At 43.4% G+C, this 22,011-nt stretch overlaps 1 protein-coding gene across 1 annotated transcript in view; it reads left to right on the forward strand.

The window, feature by feature from the left end:
• Positions 1–21,213, forward strand: part of LOC133653301 (protein bassoon-like) — a 108,493-nt gene extending 87,280 nt beyond the window's left edge. Inside the window, exon 3 of the mRNA XM_062052484.1 lies at positions 20,234–21,213. Coding sequence (XP_061908468.1) covers positions 20,234–21,121 — 888 coding nt within the window. The 3' untranslated portion in view covers positions 21,122–21,213. The remainder of the gene's footprint in view (positions 1–20,233) is intronic.
• The last annotated feature ends 798 nt before the right edge of the window (positions 21,214–22,011 follow it).

The following is a 22,011-nucleotide window of genomic DNA, read 5'->3' on the forward strand; positions in this document are numbered from 1 at the left end:
ACAGTGCAATACTTTTTTATACCATGGTCACTACTGCCTAGTTCTCTTGTTATATTCTTATTTTACTGTTATATTTTTATTGTCATTGTTGCTTTTTATTTTTATTCTATTGTAATATTTTTATACCCCCATTATTTACTTTTTACTTTTTAAATTCGATCTCAATTTTGTACACTGCTTCTGGAATTTTAATTTTCCTGAGGGAACTCTCCTGAAGGAATCAATAAAGTACTATCTATCTATCTATCTATCTATCTATCTATCTATCTATCTATCTATCTATCTATCTATCTATCTATCTATCTATCTATCTATCTATCTATCTATCTATCTATCTATCTATCTATCTATCTATCTATCTATCTATCTATCTATATTACCTAACCTACTTACAGTTTAACAGGATAAACCTTGTCAAATGATATGAAAGCATGTGTTAATCACAAAGATTATTATCAAGGCTTCGGTCAGGCTGGTAATAAAAATAAATACTAAACAAATATACTGCATAAACTGATGAAAAATACACTTAAATACAATTGCACAGTGCTAAAATAAAGAAATGCTAACTAAATAATGATAACAATAATAATAATAATAATAATAATAATAATAATAATAATAATAATAATAATATATTCCTAAACAAACTTTCAATAAAATTTAAGGTCAAATGCAAATACAGCTTTATCACTTTCGTCATAGTTTTTGCGCTTAAGAAACTTCTGTATGTGTCATGGGGCGTCACAATCAGCTGCTCCTTCGTCTGCACGTGCCGCAGGACACGCCCATACACACTCTGCTTCTGCTGCCACACACCAGCACAGCTGTGCGCAATCATCAACCGACACACCTGCTGCTGATGACATCACTCCTCATAAAAGCCAGCGTGTCCAGAGAACCAACGCTGGAACGTAGTCTCTGCTTGCAGTAAGCTTTCGTCTCTGGCTCCTCACCTTTGTTTGCTCGCTCCTTGTGACTTTCGACCCTTGTGCTCATTTGTCTCTTGTTTTCCCCAGTATTCCCTCCGTCGCCTTGGAAGTGAGCAGTGCGCCTCACTTCTCTGGACCCCTCTGGATTCTGATTTGCCTCCCTCGATCCTCGACCCCCACTTTGGACTTGGACCTCTGGACGCCCCTCTCAGCCCCACGGACCCCCGCTTGTTTCACGGACTCTCCTACCTGCCTCGCCCTACTGAACTGGTCACCTTCTCACTCAACACGCACTTACAACAACCACTGGTAAATACTCATTGTAACGCTTCATATAGTCCTGCAAACATACACAGTAGCATACACACTCCACCACATCATCAAGCTCTAAATAAACTATTGAGCTTATTCTTGTTGCTGTGTCGTCTCCTTCCCCGTCGAACATAACAGTACGTTCCAGCCATGTCGGAACCGGACGGCACAAGCATACCCAAGTCCGCGTCCCTTCCTCGACCCCCCACGGCTCCTAACCTCACGGCCATGCACGCTGAGATTCAGGCCCACCACGCTCGATTTTCGAGCCTAGAGAACAAGCTTGATGTCGCCTTCGCTAGCCTGCTGGCTAGACTGGAAAGCCTTAGTCCAAGCCCTGCTCCTCCACCTGTGCCGAATTACAGTGCTCCGGCAGCCGCCACCTCCTGGAGCCCCTCAAACCCCCGGGAACCCAAGATCTCCAGCCCCAGTCCCTTTGAGGGGGATTTTGAACTTTGTCGAGGTTTTTTGGTTCAGTGTGAACTCATTTTTAAGCACCAACCATCTCGCTATGCTTCTGATGGAGCGAAGATTGCATTTGTGTTTTCATTACTCTCTGGACAGGCTCTCAAGTGGGCCACCGCAACAGTAGACAAGACTTTGGGGCTGAGCACCAACTATGCTGCTTTTCGAACGGAGTTCCAGGCTGTGTTCGATCACCCCGTGGACGGGGGGGTTTGCTGCTTCACGACTGCACTCCATCCGACAGGGTTCCCGCTCGGTTGCGGCCTACACTCTTGAGTTCCGCACTCTGGCGGCCGACAGCGAGTGGGGAGACAAGGCGCTCCAGAGTGCATTCAGGAGAGGACTGAGTGACGAAATCAAGGACGGTTTGCTGAGAGACCGACCTACCTCGTGTCGAGCCCTCTCTTATTTGACCAAAGACTCAGTGAACGAGCAGCAGAGAGAGCGCAGGCTTCTGCTAGTTTTCCAGCTAGCTCATCTCCGAGACCCAAGTTTCGACCTGTCGACCACGCCGCCGTGTTTCGGCCTACACCTTCGTACATGCCAGCAGCAACTGTGGAACCCATGCAGTTGGGCAGGTCACGCCTAGAGGCAGCAGAGAGAGAAAGGAGATTCAGGCAGCATCTCTGCCTCTACTGCGGACTGGCTGGTCACCCCATCCGGAGCTGCCCGACGAGGCCAAAAGACCAGGCTCGCCACCAAAGAGGTTCCTGGTGAGCCACACAACTGTTCCCCAAATCAAGAGAGACCCAGGCATTCTCTTTCCTGCATCCCTGTCATGGAGCTCTAGGACTCTGACCGTGGGGGCCTACCTGGATTCAGGAGCAGACGAAAGTTTCATGGATCACGAGTTTGCTCGCCAAGCAGGAATAACCCTCATTCCACTGGAGACTTTCCTGCCGGCACAAGCTCTGGATGGACATCCCCTCAGTCCCATCAAGCACCGCACCAAACCCCTGTCTCTGACCCTCTCGGGGAATCACACCGAGACCATCAGCCTCTGGGTGCTCGACGCTCCCGTCGCCCCGCTTGTCCTCGGGCGATCTTGGCTTCGACAGCACGACCCTCACATATCCTGGTCCACGGGCAAGGTCCTTGCATGGAGCACTGCCTGCCACGCTAACTGCCTAAGGTCGGCAGTTCCCCCAGCCTGCAGGGCCAAGCCCACCTCACCTCCCACTGATCTCTCCTGTGTTCCCGCTGCTTATCATGACCTTTCAGCGGTATTTGACAAGGTACGTGCGCTGTCTCTTCCCCCGCATAGACCTTATGACTGCGCTATCGACCTGATTCCCAACGCTGTCCTTCCCTCCAGCAGACTTTACAATCTGTCTTTACCAGAGAAGAAGGCCATGAAGGACTACATCACTGAATCCCTTGCCTCAGGTATCATCACCCCCTCCAAGGCCCCGGTGGCAGCAGGCTTCTTCTTCGTTGGAAAGAAGGACGGTTCCTTGAGGCCTTGCATTGACTACAGACAATTAAACTGCATTACCATCAAGAATAAATATCCCCTACCACTGCTGAGCTCCTCTTTTGAGCCCCTTGCTCCTGCCACTATTTTCACCAAGCTTGATCTCCGAAATGCCAATCACCTGGTGCGAATCAAGGAGGGTGATGAATGGAAAACGGCCTTCAACACCCATCTCGGACACTTCGAGTACAGGGTGATGCCATTCGGCCTTACTAATGCACTGGCTGTTTTCCAGGCCCTCGTCAATGACGTTTTACGGGACATGTTGGACCCTTTCGTTGTCGTGTACCTTGATGACATTTTGATTTTTTCCCAGAACCTGCAGGAGCACCAACGACATGTCCGCCTGGTCCTCCAACGCCTGCTGGAGAACAGATTGTTCGTCAAAGCAGAGAAGTGTGAGTTTCACGCACCTTCAGTGGGATTCTTGGGTTTTGTTGTTGAGAAGGGCCACATAAGAGCGGACCCTAAGAAGATTGAGGCGGTACTGGAGTGGCCCCAACCCACCACCCGTACGGAACTAAGACGGTTCCTGGGATTTGCCGGATTTTATCGACGTTTCATCAGGGATTTCAGCAAGGAAGCTGCACCTCTCCACACACTCACTTCTACCAGTATTCCTTTTCTGTGGACCAGGGAGGCCAGTGAGGCTTTTAGAAGACTGAAGAGGAGTTTTGTCTCTGCCCCGGTCCTCGTCCATCCTGACACGGACAACTCCTTCATCGTGGAGGTGGACGCGTCGGATTCTGGGATTGGAGCAGTGCTCTCCCAACGCTCCCGTAAGGACAATCTTATACACCCTTATGCATTCTTTTCTAGGCGCCTCTCTCCAGCTGAACGGAATTACGATGCCGGTAACCGAGAACTACTAGCTGTTCATGAGGCCTTGGCAGAGTGGAGACACCGGTTGGAGGGAGCGAAACACCAGTTTCAGGTCTTGACGGACCATCGCAACCTGCTCCACATTCGTTCCGCCAGGAGGCTTAACGACCGTCAGGCTCGCTGGGCCAATTTTTTTTAGCCGTTTTGATTATACGCTCTCGTTTAGGCCAGGCTCCAGGAACACAAAGGCCGACGCCCTCTCCCGGCAGTTCTCGGAGGAGCCAACTTGTTCGCCTACGGCAGAACCCATCCTTCCTCCTGCCCGGGTAGTGGGCATGGTCACTTGGGAGGTGGAGGAAAAGATAAAGACCGCCCTGCGTTCTAATCCGGCACTAGGTGGCGGCCCGCCCAGCAAGCTGTTTGTTCCCCGTGAGTTCCGATCTAAGGTGCTGGATTGGGGGCATTCCAGCATCTTCTCCTGCCATCCGGGGTTTCAACGCTCGCTATCCTTCATCCGACGACGGTTCTGGTGGCCGTCTATGGCTTCTGACACCCGTGAGTTTATCGCCGCTTGTACAACATGCTCCCGCAATAAAGCTTCCCACAGACCTCCAGCGGGCCTCCTGTGCCCACTACCTGTCCCCGGCCGTCTCTGGTCCCACATCGCATTGGACTTCGTGACAGGATTCCCAGTGTCCCGAGGTAACACTACTATCCTTACCATTGTCGATCGATTCTCGAAGGCTGCACATTTTGTTCCCCTCCCCAAGCTTCCCTCCTCCTCCGAGACTGCTGACCTTCTTGCTCTGCACACTGTAAAACAACACGGTATCCCAGTGGATATTGTTTCAGATCGTGGTCCCCAGTTCACTTCCCGGATGTGGCAATCGTTTTGCAAGGGGATTGGGGCTACGGTCAGTCTCACCTCTGGGTATCATCCCCAGAGCAACGGTCAAGCGGAGAGGGCCAACCAATGCGTGGAGACCATGTTGCGTTGTGTTGCCGCTCGCCAGCCTGCCTCCTGGAGCAAGTACTTGCCATGGGTCGAGTATGCTTATAATTCCATGAAGAGCTCGGCCACCGGCATATCTCCCTTTGAGTGTTCCCTAGGATATCAGCCTCCTATGTATTCCCAACAGGAGGTCGAAGCAGCAGTTCCGTCCACTCGAGCCCACATCAAACACTGCCATAAGATTTGGAGGACCGCCCGGGATGCACTCTTGAAAGCCTCCGAAAGGATGCGCCATAGTGCTAACAGGCGCCGCATCCCGGCACCATCATACCAACCTGGACAACAGGTGATGTTACGCGCCAAGGACCTCCATCTCCAGGCACCCTCCCGGAAATTGGCACCTCGATATGTCGGGCCTTTTTCTGTGGAGGCCATTATCAATCCTGCCTCCATTAGACTGTCTCTCCCGCCTTCTCTTAAGAGGCATCCCGTGTTCCATGTGTCACAGATCAAACCTGTAGCAGAGAGCTCTTTTTCACCCCCTGCTCCTACCCCTCCCCCTCCTAGGATCCTCGAGAGTGGTGACCCAGTATGGTCAGTCAAGGAGATCCTCAGGGTTCGTCGGCAAGGTAGGGGACTATTGTACCTAGTAGACTGGGAGGGCTATGAACCAGAGGACCGATCATGGGTACCGGCCTCCTATCTTGCGGACCCCTCTCTGTTGGAGGATTTCTACCGGGCTCACCCTGAGACTCCCCGTAGCTCGTCAGGAGCCTCGCATAAGGAGGGGGGCACTGTCATGGGGCGTGCACAATCAGCTGCTCCTTCGTCTGCACGTGCCGCAGGACACGCCCATACACACTCTGCTTCTGCTGCCACACACCAGCACAGCTGTGCGCAATCATCAACCGACACACCTGCTGCTGATGACATCACTCCTCATAAAAGCCAGCGTGTCCAGAGAACCAACGCTGGAACGTAGTCTCTGCTTGCAGTAAGCTTTCGTCTCTGGCTCCTCACCTTTGTTTGCTCGCTCCTTGTGACTTTCGACCCTTGTGCTCATTTGTCTCTTGTTTTCCCCAGTATTCCCTCCGTCGCCTTGGAAGTGAGCAGTGCGCCTCACTTCTCTGGACCCCTCTGGATTCTGATTTGCCTCCCTCGATCCTCGACCCCCACTTTGGACTTGGACCTCTGGACGCCCCTCTCAGCCCCACGGACCCCCGCTTGTTTCACGGACTCTCCTACCTGCCTCGCCCTACTGAACTGGTCACCTTCTCACTCAACACGCACTTACAACAACCACTGGTAAATATTCATTGTAACGCTTCACATAGTCCTGCAAACATACACAGTAGCATACACACTCCACCACATCATCAAGCTCTAAATAAACTATTGAGCTTATTCTTGTTGCTGTGTCGTCTCCTTCCCCGTCGAACATAACAGTATGACTTACATTTCAGATTTCTTGTTTGTTTGGTGCTGTCATTACTTGCCACAAGTGGTGGAAAAGTGTATTATAACTGAGGACTGCTGCGGCCCATAAGGACCACAGCTGAGAAACAGATATTTTTAGCCGTCTCAACTATGGTTAAGAAACACTGTTTTAGAGCAGTGTTCCCCAACCTTTTTTCCACGAGGCACCGGTTTAATGTATGCATTATTTTCACGGACCGGCTTTCTACGTGTGGCAGATAAAAACTGCCAAAAAATCAGCATGAAAAATTTGCCTTTGGCTACAATCAGGCACATTAACATTTTATATGTGCACTGTCCCATGTACTATAACAAATAAGTTGTAATATACATCTATTAACAAGCTTATTGGTGTGTTTAATGGGACAGGCGAAAGTGAAGTCGGAAAAAATGCGGTAGTTTATACATTAATTATTGTTTCTGTGCGGCCCGATTACAAATGCATCACGGACCGGTACCGGTCCCCGGACCGGTGATTGGGGACCACTGCTTTAGAGCAGTGTTTTTCAACCTCTGTGCCGCGGAGTGTGCCGTGAGATACAGTCTGGTGTGCCGTGGGAGATGATCTAATTTCACCTATTTGGGTTAAAAATATTTTTTGCAAACCAGTAATTATAGTCTGCAAATGATGTGTTGTTGTTGAGTGTCGGTGCTGTCTAGAGCTCGGCTGGGTAACCGTGTAATACTCTTCCATATCAGTAGGTGGCAGCTGGTAGCTAATTGCTTTGTAGATATCGGAAACAGCGGGAGGCAGCGTGCTTAAACCAAAAATAAACAAAATGTGAGTGCCCCTAAGAAAAGTTATTGAAACTTAGGGAAGGCTATGCAGAACAAAACTAAAACTGAACTGGCTACAAAGTAAACAAAAACAGAATGCTGGACGACAGCAAAGACTTACTGTGGAGCAAAGACGGCGTCCACAATGTACATCCGAACATGACATTACAATCAACAATGTCCCCACAAAGAAGGATAAAACAACTGAAATATTCTTGATTGCTAAAACAAAGTAGATGCGGAAAATATGGCTCAAAGGAAGACATGAAACTGCTACAGGAAAATACAAAAAAAGAGAAAAAGCCACCAAAATAGGAGTGCAAGACAAGAACTAAAACACTACACACAGGAAAACAGCAAAAAACTCCAAATAAGTCACGGTGTGATGAGACAGGCCGTGACAGTACACCTACTTTTAGACAAGAGCTATAGTGATGCATGCTTGGTTATGGTTTAAAGTCATATCCAGCAATTGCGACAAAGACTCTTTACTGTCAACTCAGTTACTTTTTTTATTGATTTCGGCTGGTGGTGTGCCTCCGTATTTTTTCAACGCAATCAATGTGCCTTGGCTCAAAAAAGGGTGAAAAACACTGCTTTAGAGGACTGACAAACACATACGGTACAATATGAGCATGGTTAAAAATGATGGCCACAATCAAACAGAATGTCTTTGTAGGACTTTGGGTGGGACTTGGCAACCAATTGTCAATGATCCATTGATCTTTTGTTGAATGTTTAAAAATCATTGAGGTTTTTATACACTACATGTTTGGTAGCATTTCTTATAAATCATTTTAAAGAAAAACTCTGAGGGTGGCACACTTTTTTTTTTATTACAGACAATGGGAAATAATGAATATTAGTTCCACTGTCAATGTGTCTGTAGTCCTTTTTTTTTTTAACACTTACATGAGTTCTTGTGGTTCCTTTCCTGATAAGGGCTACAGCATTGTGCAATGACCACAAATCCAAAGCAGCTACAATAGTGTGGCAGCTGTCACAGCACCGGGATGCCAATTATCACATCTGACCGTATGCCATCACCAAGAAAAGGGCCTCTCTTCGACTCTTGCCTTATTATGGAGTCGAGCAAGAAGTGAGAAGTTTACGCAGCAGAGAGATAAAGTAAATGACCACAGCGGGAGAGAAAAAAAAGCCAACAGAATGGTGGGAGGATTTTAATGAGGAAGGCAACATGTGCAGTGAAAGCAGCACAAAAAGACAAGACACAGAAAAGGCAGAAGGAAGAAGACAAAACCCTAGGCAGCCATGGTTCTATTAAGAAAGCCCAGAAAAATCTTCTTGCCTGTCAAATTTATGTCCTACTTATTTTGTTTCCGGCTAATTAGTATTTACCAACAAAGCCCCCACCCCCCGGAGGCAAGGGGCCGCTTCAATCCTTCCTCAATTAGATATTTTACATCACTCATCATCATGGTGTCATTCAGTGCTTTCTCCATACAGAATGTTCTATTTTTTACAGCAGCAGCAGATTGAGAATAGCGAAGACAGTCACCTCTTCACATAAACATACATTTTAAAGTGTTTTACATTTTAGGTTGTTTTGCCACATTCTTCTAACAGCACATGCAGGGGAAACTATTGAGTGAATGTACAGCATTGTACAGTTGCATAAATATTCTACATTCTATTGCCTTGCATTTGTAGTTTCTTTAGACCGGGGGTCAGCAACCCGCGGCTCTCGAGCCACATGCCATGGAGCATTTTTAAAAAAGGATTGAAAAAGGAAAAAGATGGGGGGAAAATATTTTGTAGTATGTTTTTTGTTTGAGGACAAACATGACACAAATCTTCCCACTTGTTAGAAAGCCCCCTGTTTAATATGTTTGTGTGTATGCTTCACTGATGAGCGTATTTGGTGAACATCGTTTTGTCCTACTAATTTCTGCGGTTCTTAAACTCACCATAGTGTGCACTGTGACGCAACAGTTTGTTTACATGTAAAATCTTCCACTTCTTCTTTGTCTCATGTTGTCCACCAAAAGGAAAATGGCGGCGCATGGCTATGGCTATGCTGCGGCTATGCTAACGCTCTTGGGAGTGTAGAGCGATTTGGCAAAAAACACCCGTCATTTCTGTCAATTTCATGGCTGGCTCAAAGCGTGAACACTCTGTGATCACATACGACCGACAGACAATTCTGGATGTGGATGGATCGGGTCGTTATAGACTGAAAGATGCATGTACGGTGGACCTCCTCGCTAGCATGGGAATACTTCGCGGGCTACATCGAGCGGCCTTTGTAGCAGCGGAGTCAACTGCTAGCGGTGACCGCCAATGGAGACGACATAAGCGGTGCGAGCGGAAGCAGAAGTGGGGATGCCGAGGGGGGCTAACAACAAAGAGACAAGCTAACCAAAGAAGCGTGGAGTCTCCGGGTAAGAAGCCATTTAAACTAGAACTAGCCGGCGCCAGGCTGGATAATCCCTGCACACATAGCAATTCTCTTAGAATAAAACACAACTCACATAATGTTTTTTCTTTTGTGACTGTGTCAGAGGCAGACATACATTGTACTGAGGTAGCTAACTATGATGCGTTCAGTTTATCGCAACATCAAGCAAACAATCTGAATATCCCCGTCGTATCAATTCCTAGATATGGTCGAAACTATTTAAAGTGCACTACGCATAATAAACGCAACATTATTAATATTGCTACTTCGGATAATTTCAACAAACAATCATCAAAACAGCCCATTACCTATAATATGGGCTTTTTAAACATAAGATCATTATCTTCCAAAACGTTATTAGTTAATGAAGTCATTAGAGACAACAAACTTGACATCGTTGGTCTCGCCGAGACCTGGCTCAAACCAGACGATTTTTTTGCGCTAAATGAGGCATCTCCTCCTAACTATACCAATACACATGATGCCCGACCTCTTAAAAGGGAGGGGGTGTCGCACTAATATACAATGAAAACTATAATCTTACACCTAATCTAAATAATAAATATAACTCGTTTGAGGTGCTCACTTTGAGGTTTGTCACACCGCTGCCTCTCCACCTGGCTGTTATCTACCGCCCCCCTGGGCCCTATTCGGACTTCATCAGTGAATTCTCAGAGTTTGTTGCTGATCTAGTGACGCACGCCGACAATATAATCATAATGGGGGACTTTAATATCCATATGAATACCCCATCGGACCCTCCATGCGTGGCGCTCCAGACTATAATTGATAGCTGTGGTCTTACACAAATAATAAATGAACCCACGCATCGCAACGGTAATACGATAGATCTAGTGCTTGTCAGGGGTGTCACCACCTTTAAAGTTACGATACTCCCGTACACTAAAGTAATGTCCGATCATTACCTTATAAAATTCGAAGTTCTGACTCATTGTCAACAAACTAATAATAATAATAATAACTACTATAGCAGCCGCAACATTAATTCTGCCACAACGACGACTCTTACTGACCTACTGCCTTCGGTAATGGCACCATTCCCAAATTATGTGGGCTCTATTGATAACCTCACTAACAACTTTAATGACGCCCTGCGCGACACCATTGATAGTGTAGCACCGCTAAAGCTAAAAAGGGCCCCTAAAAGGTGTACCCCATGGTTTACAGAAGAAACTAAAGCCCAGAAATTATCATGTAGAAAGCTGGAACGCAAATGGCGTGCGACTAAACTTGAGGTTTTCCATCAAGCATGGTGTGATAGTTTAATAACTTATAAACGCATGCTTACCTCAGCTAAAGCTAAATTTTACTCAAATCTCATCCACCTCAACAAAAATGATCCTAAATTTCTGTTTAGTACAGTAGCATCGCTAACCCAACAAGGGACTCCTCCCAGTAGCTCCACCCACTCAGCAGATGACTTTATGAATTTCTTTAATAAGAAAATTGAAGTCATTAGAAAAGAGATTAAAGACAATGCATCTCAGCTACAACTGGGTTCTATTAACACAAATACGACTGTATATACGACGGATACCGCCCTCCAAAATAGTTTCTCTCTCTTTGATGAAATAACATTGGAGGAATTGTCAAAATGTGTAAATGGGACAAAACAAACAACATGTTTACTTGACCCAATTCCTGGGAAACTTATCAAGGAGCTTTTTGTATTATTAGGTCCATCAGTGTTAAATATTATAAACTTATCACTTTCCTCTGGCACTGTTCCCCTAGCATTCAAAAAAGCGGTTATTCATCCTCTACTCAAAAGACCTAACCTCGATCCTGATCTCCTGGTAAACTACCGGCCGGTGTCCCACCTTCCGTTTATCTCGAAAATCCTCGAAAAAATTGTAGCACAGCAGCTAAATGAACACTTAGCGTCTAACAATCTCTGTGAACCTTTTCAATCCGGTTTCAGGGCAAATCACTCTACGGAGACAGCCCTCGCAAAAACGACTAATGATCTATTGCTAACGATGGATTCTGATGCGTCATCTATGTTGCTGCTTCTTGATCTTAGCGCCGCTTTCGATACTGTTGATCATAATATTTTATTAGAGCGTATCAAAACGCGTATTGGGATGACAGACTTAGCCTTGTCTTGGTTTAACTCTTATCTTACTGACAGGATGCAGTGTGTCTCCCATAACAATGTGACCTCGGACTATGTTAAGGTAACGTGCGGAGTTCCCCAGGGTTCGGTTCTTGGCCCTGCACTCTTTAGTATTTACATGCTGCCGCTAGGTGACATCATACGCAAATACGGTGTTAGCTTTCACGGTTATGCTGATGACACCCAACTCTACATGCCCCTAAAGCTGACCAACACGCCGGATTGTAGTCAGCTGGAGGCGTGTCTTAATGAAATTAAACAATGGATGTCTGCTAACTTTTTGCAACTCAACGCTAAGAAAACGGAAATGCTGATTATCGGTCCTGCTCAACACCGACATCTATTTAATAATACCACCTTAACATTTGACAACCAAACAATTAAACAAGGCGACTCTGTAAAGAATCTGGGTATTATCTTCGACCCAACTCTCTCGTTTGAGTCGCACATTAAGAGTGTTACTAAAACGGCCTTCTTTCATCTCCGTAATATCGCTAAAATTCGTCCCATTTTGTCCACAAGCGATGCTGAGATCATTATCCATGCGTTCGTTACATCTCGTCTCGATTACTATAACGTTTTATTTTCGGGCCTCCCTATGTCTAGCATTAAAAGATTACAGATGGTACAAAATGCGGCTGCTAGACTTTTGACAAAAACAAGAAAGTTTGATCATATTACGCCTATACTGGCTCACTTGCACTGGCTTCCTGTGCACCTAAGATGCGACTTTAAGGTTTTACTACTTACGTATAAAATACTACACGGTCAAGCTCCTGCCTATCTTGATGATTGTATTGTACCATATGTCCCGGCAAGAAATCTGCGTTCAAAGAACTCCGGCTTATTAGTGATTCCCAGAGCCCAAAAAAAGTCTGCGGGCTATAGAGCGTTTTCTATTCGGGCTCCAATACTATGGAATGCCCTCCCGGTAAAAGTTAGAGATGCTACCTCAGTAGAAGCATTTAAGTCTCATCTTAAAACTCATTTGTATACTCTAGCCTTTAAATAGACTCCCTTTTTAGACCAGTTGATCTGCCGTTTCTTTTCTTTTCTTTTCTACTCTGCTCCGGGGTGGACCGCTAGCCTGTTCATCGGATGGGGACATCTCTGCACTGCTGACCCGTCTCCGCTCGGGATGGTTCCTGCTGGCCCCACCATGCATGGACTGGACTTTCGCTGATGTGTTGGACTTTCACAATATTATGTCAGACCCACTCGACATCCATTGCTTTCGGTCTCCCCTAGAGGGGGGGGGGGGGGGTTTACCCACATATGCGGTCCTCTCCAAGGTTTCTCATAGTCATTCACATTGACGTCCCACTGGGGTGAGTTTTCCTTGCCCGTATGTGGGCTCTGTACCGAGGATGTCGTTGTGGCTTGTACAGCCCTTTGAGACACTTGTGATTTAGGGCTATATAAATAAACATTGATTGATTGATTGATTGATTGAAACTTTTTATACTGTGCGTGAATGCACAAAGGTGTTCTTTGTTGATGTTATTGACTTGTTGGAGTGCTAATCAGGCATATTTGGTCAGTGCATGACTGCAAGCTAATCAATGCTAACATGCTATTTAGGCTAGCTGTATGTGCATATTGCATTATTATGTCTCATTTGTAGGTATATTTGAGCTAATTTAATATCCTTTACTTTTGCCCTCTTTGTATATAATTTACTTTTGCATGTCTAATGACACATTATCTGCATGTAATATTGGCTGCATTTCAGATGTTTGTGTGCCATGTTGTTCCAGACCACAGCAAACATTACCTAGCTTGCCAAAGATTGTAATACATCTATTAGAAGAAGACAGCCCGCTGTTTCCTTTAACTTGGACACACACATCTATACCATTGGCCAGTAATTTCCAGGGGTTATCTCACCTTCTGAGTAGCCTCTGATTTACTAATGGTTTCTAATGTTGTAAAAATGTGTAGAATAAATATTACATTCCAACATATCTGTCAACGAAGATTTGCCTCAGCCTGCGACACATAGTCATTTTGATAGTAGGCTATTATACCTAATATAGACACCCTTTGTCATGTGTTGCCTTCATTATAAGACTTATATAAGACTTTTAAAGTAATTTTGATAGTAGGCTATTAAAGCTAATATAGACACTTACGTCATGTGTTGCCTTCATTATAAGATTTATATACGGCTTTTCATTTTTTGCGGCTCCAGACAGATTCGTTTTTTGTAGTCTTGGTCCAATATGGCTCTTTCAACGTTCTAGGTTGCCGACCCCTGCTCTAGACTTTGGACAGAATACAACAGGAAGATATTAGACGATAGAGAATACTAAACATTTTGAAAAAGACGGGCCATCTGATATCCGAGGTCTAGATGTTTGTAAAGGGGTCCTGGGTCGAGATGTGAGTTCCTTTCTAACGACAGCTTTGTCCTCTAAGTACATTTGTGATGAAGTTGGAACCTATACCTAAAGAAATAATACTTAAACAAACCCTTAAAGGCTGCTCTAGCGTCACTTAGCTTGTGTCCCCTCTGACGGGGTCTTGATTCGTTTATACCTCTTCCATGGGGGCTTGTTTGCAGTTTTCTTCCAAAATGCTAGATGCAGTCAGTACGTATCCATGCACTAAATTAGTCAGATTTCTGAAATAGTTAAGCTGTGAATAAGCATTTTACAACCCATGAAAACACCTCATCTGATTGTGTTCGGTTTTTGAAAAGTCGGAGTAACACACCTGGATTATGCGAATCAAAACCAGATCTCTCGAAGGGGTGTGTGCCGCCTAAGGGGACCCTTAGGCGCCAGTCTCAACGGGCGGGATATAACCCAGAAGCAGATACCATTAAATAAAAACATAAGCAACAATTGGAATGAAGAGGAGATTGTTTATTTGCTTTATGAATTAAAAGAACAGAACAATTTGAAGTGCATCGATGGTAGAAAAAAAGGAACTGACATTTAAGAAGAATATGTAGAATGTGGCAAGTATTTTACAAGGCAACGAATAAAGCGTTCACAAACCTCTTCACTCTGCAGTTTTGCACTCCAAACTGATTAACGATTCCACACAACTGGCAAGATAGTCCAGATCATTAGCAACTTTCATCTGGAACACTATCAGTCGGGGCACAATCTGTCTTTTCCTTTGGATTTAAGACTCCTTCCATCAATCCAGAGAGCCTTATGAATGAACTCAGAGACATTTAAAAGTTTTGTTTCCATGATCCTACGGCCGAAAATGTATTTGAAAAAACCCTCCCGCCGGTCTTTCTTTGCTTTGAACTTGCATCCACTCAAATAAATTCTTGGTAGTAGCATCATGTTCATTCATACACACAGTGGTTTTTCAACCACTGTGTGTATCTGTGAGATACAGTTTGGTGTGCCGTGGGAGATGATCTAATTTCACCTATTTCGGTTAAAAATATTTTTTGCAAACCAGTAATTATAGACTGCAAATTAAGTGCTGTTGTTGAGTGTCAGTGCTGTCTAGAGCTCAGCAAAGTAGCCGTGTAATACTCTTCCATATCAGTAGGTGGCAGCCAGTAGCTATTTTGCTTTGTAGATGTCGGAAACAGCGGGAGGCAGCGTGCAGGTAAAAAGGTGTCTAATGCTTAAACCAAAAATAAACAAAAGGTGAGTGCCCCTAAGAAAAGGCATTGAAGCTTAGGGATGGCTATGCAGAACAAAACTAAAACTGAACTGGCTACAAAGTTAACAAAAACAGAATGCTGGACGACAGCAAAGACTTACTGTGGAGCAAAGACAATGTACATCCGAACATGACATGACAATCAACAACGTCCCCACAAAGAAGGATAAAACAACTGACATATTCTTGATTGCTAAAACAAATTAGATGCGGGAAATATGGCTCAAAGGAAGACATGAAACTGCTACAGAAAAATACCAAAAAAAGAGGAAAAAAAACTACACACAGGAAAACAGCAAAAAACTCCAAATAAGTCACGGCGTGATGTGACAGGTCGTGACAGTACACCTACTTTCAGACAAGCGCTATAGTGATGCATGCTTGGTTATGGTTTAAAGCAGGGGTCCCCAACGCGGTGCCCGCGGGCACCAGGTAGCCCGTAAGGACCAGAGGAGTAGCCCGCTGGCCTGTTCTAAAAATAGCTCAAATAGCAGCACTTACCAGTGAGCTGCCTCTATTTTTTTAATTTTATTTATTTACTAGCAAGCTGGTCTCGCTTTGCCCGACATTTTTAATTCTAAGAGAGACAAAACTCAAATAGAATTTGAAAATCCAAGAAAATATTTTAAAGACTTGGTCTTCACTTGTTTAAATAAATTCATTAATTTTTTTACTTTGCTTCTTATAACTTTCAGAAAGACAATATTAGAGAAAAAATACAACCTTAAAAATGATTTTTAGGATTTTTAATGACATATACCTTTTTACCTTTTAAATTCCTTCCTCTTGTTTCCTGACAATTTAAATAAATGTTCAAGTAATTTTTTATTTTTTTTATTGTAAAGAATAATAAATACATTTTAATTTAATTCTTCATTTTAGCTTCTGTTTTTTCGACAAAGAATATTTGTGAAATATTTCTTCTAACTTATTTTGTTAAATTAAAAAAAAAAATTATTCTGGGAAATCTAGAAAATCTGTAGAATCAAATTTAAATCTTATTTCAAAGTCTTTTGAATTTCTTTTAAAATTGTTGTTCTGGAAAATCTAGAAGAAATAATAATTTGTCTTTGTTAGAAATATAGCTTGGTCCAATTTGTTATATATTCTAGCAAAGTGCAGATTGGATTTTAACCTATTTAAAACATGTCATCAAAATTCTAAAATTAATCTTAATCAGGAAAAATTACTAATGATGCTCCATAAATTCTTTTTTTAATTTTTTCAAAAAGATTCAAATTAGCTAGTTTTTCTCTTCTTTTTTTCGGTTTAATTTTGAATTTTAAAGAGTCGAAATTGAAGATAAACTATGTTTCAAAATTTAATTGTCATTTTTTTCGTGTTTTCTTCTCTTTTAAACCATTCAATTAAGTGTAAATATCATTAATTATTAATAATAACATAGATTTAAAGGTAAATTGAGCAAATTGGCTATTTTTGGCAATTTATTTAAGTGTGTATCAAACTGGTAGCCCTTCGCATTAATCAGTACCCAAGAAGTAGCTCTTGGTTTCAAAAAGGTTGGTGACCCCTGGTTTAAAGTCATATCCAACAATTGCGACAACGACTTTTTGCTGTCAACCGAGTTTCGTTTTTTTTAATGATTTCTGCTGGTGGTGTGCCACCGGATATTTTCAATGAAAAAAATACGCCTTGGCTCAAAAAAGGTTGAAAAACACCGTTATAGCGCAATCCAAGATAATTTCTTGATGCTGTGGCAATTTTACAGCAGCCATAAGCTACCACAGAGCTAAACTGTTGTGACTTTAGCCACAGATGCCTAGTGTAACGTCACAAACACTACACGTAAGTGTGAAAATACAAAAATACGAACTTTTTGAAAAATCTGAGTAATTTAGTGCATGGAGACGTAGTGTTTGCAACCACAACTGTCGCTGACCAGCTATTAGCTTCCTGTTTGTAGTGGCTCTAGTAAACAATGGCGACTGAAGCGACATCCACATTGTTGTTGGAGCTGGAACTAATCATTTTGAAACAAAGGTCACTTTTACTGTTCTTATTGCTCCGTAACTGGAGAAGTCAAAGCCGTCAGCCACGCAAGTTAGGTGATGTGAGAGCATATTACGTTAATATCGCCAATGATCACTCTCATTTAATCGTACCTGCCAAAATTGTGATCACGATTAAAATTTGATTAATTGTGCAGCCCTAATATGTGGTACCAAACATTTGTCACTAAGTGTCAGTAACATCACATCAATGTAGACATAGCTGCTAAAAAAGAATGAGAAAAACTTGAGGGTAATGTGACTGTCCCATCGATTAGACTGCAAGTTTGGTAATTGGTGACCAAAAACAAAAAGTGACGTTGTAGCAACACACAATATTCTTTTGTCAAAAGCTCGTAAATAGTTATCTTTTTGTTTTTGTACAGTATTAATAATTTATGGCCTAATAATGTTGTTGTATGCACACTGTGTCGAGCGGAAATGGCCTATCATAGCAGCACAACGGCTATGAACGAACATTTGAAAAGAAAACCATCAACTAGTCAATCGTCCGCATGAGCATACGTTGTCATCATTACACAAAAACATGAATGTGTCATTTGTATCTGCTAGGGGTGTAACGGTACGTGTTTTGTATTGAACCGTTTCGGTACGGGGCTTTCGGTTCGGTACGGGGCTGTACCGAACGAGTTTCTAAGCTAAAGCTAAAGTCTTAACAAGCTGCGTTGCTCCTTCTGCCTCTGTCTCAGCACGCAGCATTGTCCCACCCACACAACCATCTGATTGGTACACACTAAGCATTATCAGCCAATCAGCAGTGCGTATTCAGAGCGCATGTAGTCAGCGCTTCAGTGTGGAGCAGATAGGTGTTTAGCAGGTGAGCATCAGGCAGCGGACTCTCCCCAAATGATAATAAACACCTCCCAGTCAACTACTAGTAACATCACTATGAGCCCGTTGACCTTCTAGAAACTTAAACTGCAGCTCAGCTCACTCGCAGTCCTGGCTTGAGGTGCAGGCTAATTACCTCTCAGTTCCAGCCACATCGACCCCTTCTGAGCGCCTATTTTCAGCTGCTGGGAATATTGTAAACAAGAAAAGAACCAGAGCATGTAGACATGCTAACCTTTCTTCATTACAACTGTTAGTCACTCACTGGAATGAGTAGAATTGGTTATTGTGTACTGTGTTGGACTGGATGTTTATTTTGCACATTTTAAAAGCAATACTTAATGTTTACAGTGCTCCAGAATATTTAGATTGGCACTTTTTTGTATTGGATGTTTATCTTTATTTTTGCACATTTTAGCAAATAAGCAATACTTTCACTTTTGTTGAAATGTTTACATTGTTGTTACAGAATATTTCGTTTTGCACTTTTTTGTATTGGATGTTTATCTTTATTTTTGCACATTTTAAAGCAAAATAAGCAATACTTTTACTTTTGAAATGCTTATACTATTGCAGAATATTAAGATTTGCTCTGGATGTTGACTTTTATATTTGCACATTAAAAAGCAAATAAGCTACTTTTAATTTTGTTAAATGTTAAAAGTTTTAAATGTTTACATTGTTACAGAATATTTAGTCATGTTGTTGTCAATGTTGACTGAGTGGCCATACTTATAAATGGTTGATTTATATAGGCTAGTAAGGTAAAGTTTTGTACCTGACAAGTTTCGGCTATCTTGCTTCTGCAGCCTTCCTCAGAGTGGCCATACTTCTTTTTTTTGTAAATAAAAGCCATGCCTTTTGAAAAAACTGGCCTACATTTATTTTTTCATCTTCATTTTGAATAAAAAAATAATCGGTAAAAGGAAAAATAATCTATAGATTAATCAAAAAAATAATAATCTATAGATTAACCGATTAATCGAAAAATAATCCATAGATTAATCGATAGAAAAATAATCGTTAGCTGCAGCCTTACTAATCTCACTCTTATACATTGCTGAGAAAATCTTTCACTTGGTGGTACAGGCACCAAATTTGGTACACATGGGTTCCAGGACCTATTCTCTCAGAAAAGTATGTTACCAACAGTGAAAAACAAAATTTGAAGTGGTGTAAGAAGTATAAAAACAATACTACTAATCTGGGGTTGGCTGTTTCATTAAACATACAGTATGATTACACTTTTCCTCGTAGGTACAGTAGGATAGGATGTCAATTTTCTGTCCACATTTTGCAAAAAATTTATATAGTGTGGATTTTTTGGTGGTTGATTATTCAATCATTTAGTACTCACATTTGGATGTATACTTAAGGCTGAAGTGATATAATTTGCATTGCCCTCTCCATTTGGTCTTTTCGTGGCACGCTAAAGTTTGTCGTTGCCAAACATTTTGCAAAAATTTTGCTGGTACTCGGCACTATTTAGCCTCAGTGTATTCTGAATACAACCTACTTCATCTAATCTAAATGGATCTAACCTCATGGGTAGCTGATTGAGTGCCTGGAATTTAGGTAGGATTCTGGCTATCACGGAATATCCACCCCAACTATACTCATAACAGATTGGGGTTGTCTTTAATTCTGCTTTTGTATCAGTCTGACAGAGGTAACACTTCCTCCAATCAGTTTTAGGAGTACAATTCAATGGATTAATTTTGAATGGTGTAAGACCAAAGGGCTATCGTTTTACCACTCAACCGTACAAAATACATAAGCACATTGAGATGTGGCCTCTAGGGTCTATCGTAATACATAAGGTGTATATGTGACAGATAATAAAATATAATGTAACTGACATAAAAAATGTGTCTAAAAAGGTATTTTCAAAAATGGTCGTCTGGTATGGTCCATAGTGTATACATAACAGGACACAAATAGTCACTAATCTGTTGCCACTGTTTCTTTCCCAGGTTCAGGAGTGGCTATGCCTAAACTGTCAGATGCAGAGAGCGCTGGGGATGGACATGACCACACCACGTTCTAAGAGTCAACAACAGATACACTCTCCTTCTCATGCTGCCAAACCAGAACCCGGACTCGATGCTTCTTCCCAGCCAACCCTTCAGACACAGATGCCTCCTGAGACACGACCTCCAGGGCAGACCCCTCCGGACCCCGTCCCTTCCAAACAGACTCTTCTGCCTGGCTCAGGTCAGCGAGTGACAAAGTTGCCTCCGGGGGCAGTGCCTCTCCCTGGAATGGCCAAAGCCCCATCCCAGCCCGATTTGTCCAGAAACTCCCCCGCCCACCAGCCCCATCCGCCCCGCCAAGACCAGACACGCAGTGCAGGCAGCTCCCCCTCACGACAGCCCCCACCACCTGAGCAGACTTTTGGGAAATTATTTGGCTTTGGTGCTTCTCTCCTTAACCAAGCCAGTACGCTTATATCTGAGACCACTCAACCCCAACAACCACCCCCAAAACAATCGCCCAAACCAGGTGTAGGACCTGGGGCACCTAAACCCTCAGGATCTCAACCTACACAACAAGGTTCTCGAGCTCCACCTCAGCAGCAGCATCAACAGCAGCAGCATAGGGAGCAGCAGCAGCAGCAGCAGCAGCAGCAACCTGCTCCTCCAAAGTCTTCTAAACCCAAAATTTGTTGTCCTCTTTGCAAGACAGTCCTCAACACCGGCAACAAAGCCGAACAACCCAACTATAATATCTGCACCCAGTGCCACTCCCAAGTCTGCAACATGTGCGGCTTCAACCCCACTCCTCACCTGGTGGAGGTAAGGCTCAGATTCGGTGTGTACAGTGCAACACTCCGCACACCATGCTTATGGTTTTCCAAATGATTTATCGACACTCCAGTGAGAGATGCTGTGTCATATTATTACCCAGAGGGCCTTGTAGTTATGAATTTGTCCATGTCTGGTGTCAGTAAGAAATGTCAGGATTCCTGTGCGGATGACGGAGTGTTTGGCTTCAGGTACCGTCAAATGCCATGGAGCACCTCTTTTCACCTCCCTTTATGTCGACTATTTTGATGCTCCTTTAGGTCCTTTTGTGTAATTTGCTGAGTAATATTCCAGGATGTGATATAGGGCTGCACGACTATTGTCAAAATAATAATCACGATTATGTTTATCAATTTTGAAATCACGATTATTAATCACGATTATTTACTACGTTATATAAAACACATTTGTATTGCCTTTTCTATTTTAAACCAACAGTATTTGAACAGGGATTTAATTTCAAAATGATACTTCAGTAATGATATTAATAATATAGTTATACAAAAAATGTACAATAGAGAAGGGCTAACTAAAAACAAATATGCCATTGCAGAGTACGATCAATCAATCAATCAATGTTTATTTATATAGCCCGAAATCACAAGTGTCTCAAAGGGCTGTACAAGCCACAACGACATCCTCGGTACAGAGCCCACATACGGGCAAGGAAAACTCACCCCAGTGGGACGTCAATGTGAATGACTATGAGAAACCTTGGAGAGGACCGCATATGTGGGTAACCCCCCCACCCCCCTAGGGGAGACCGAAAGCAATGGATGTCGAGTGGGCGAAAGTCCAGTCCATGGTGGGGCCAGCAGGAACCATCCCGAGCGGAGACGGGTCAGCAGCGTAGAGATGTCCCCATCCGATGAACAGGCTAGCGGTCCACCCCGGAGCAGAGTAGGAAAGAAAAGAAAAGAAACGGCAGATCAACTGGTCTAAAAAGG

The sequence above is a fragment of the Entelurus aequoreus genome, linkage group LG01 (genome assembly GCF_033978785.1).
Source record: "Entelurus aequoreus isolate RoL-2023_Sb linkage group LG01, RoL_Eaeq_v1.1, whole genome shotgun sequence".
In the NCBI taxonomy this organism is placed as follows: Eukaryota; Metazoa; Chordata; class Actinopteri; order Syngnathiformes; family Syngnathidae; genus Entelurus; species Entelurus aequoreus.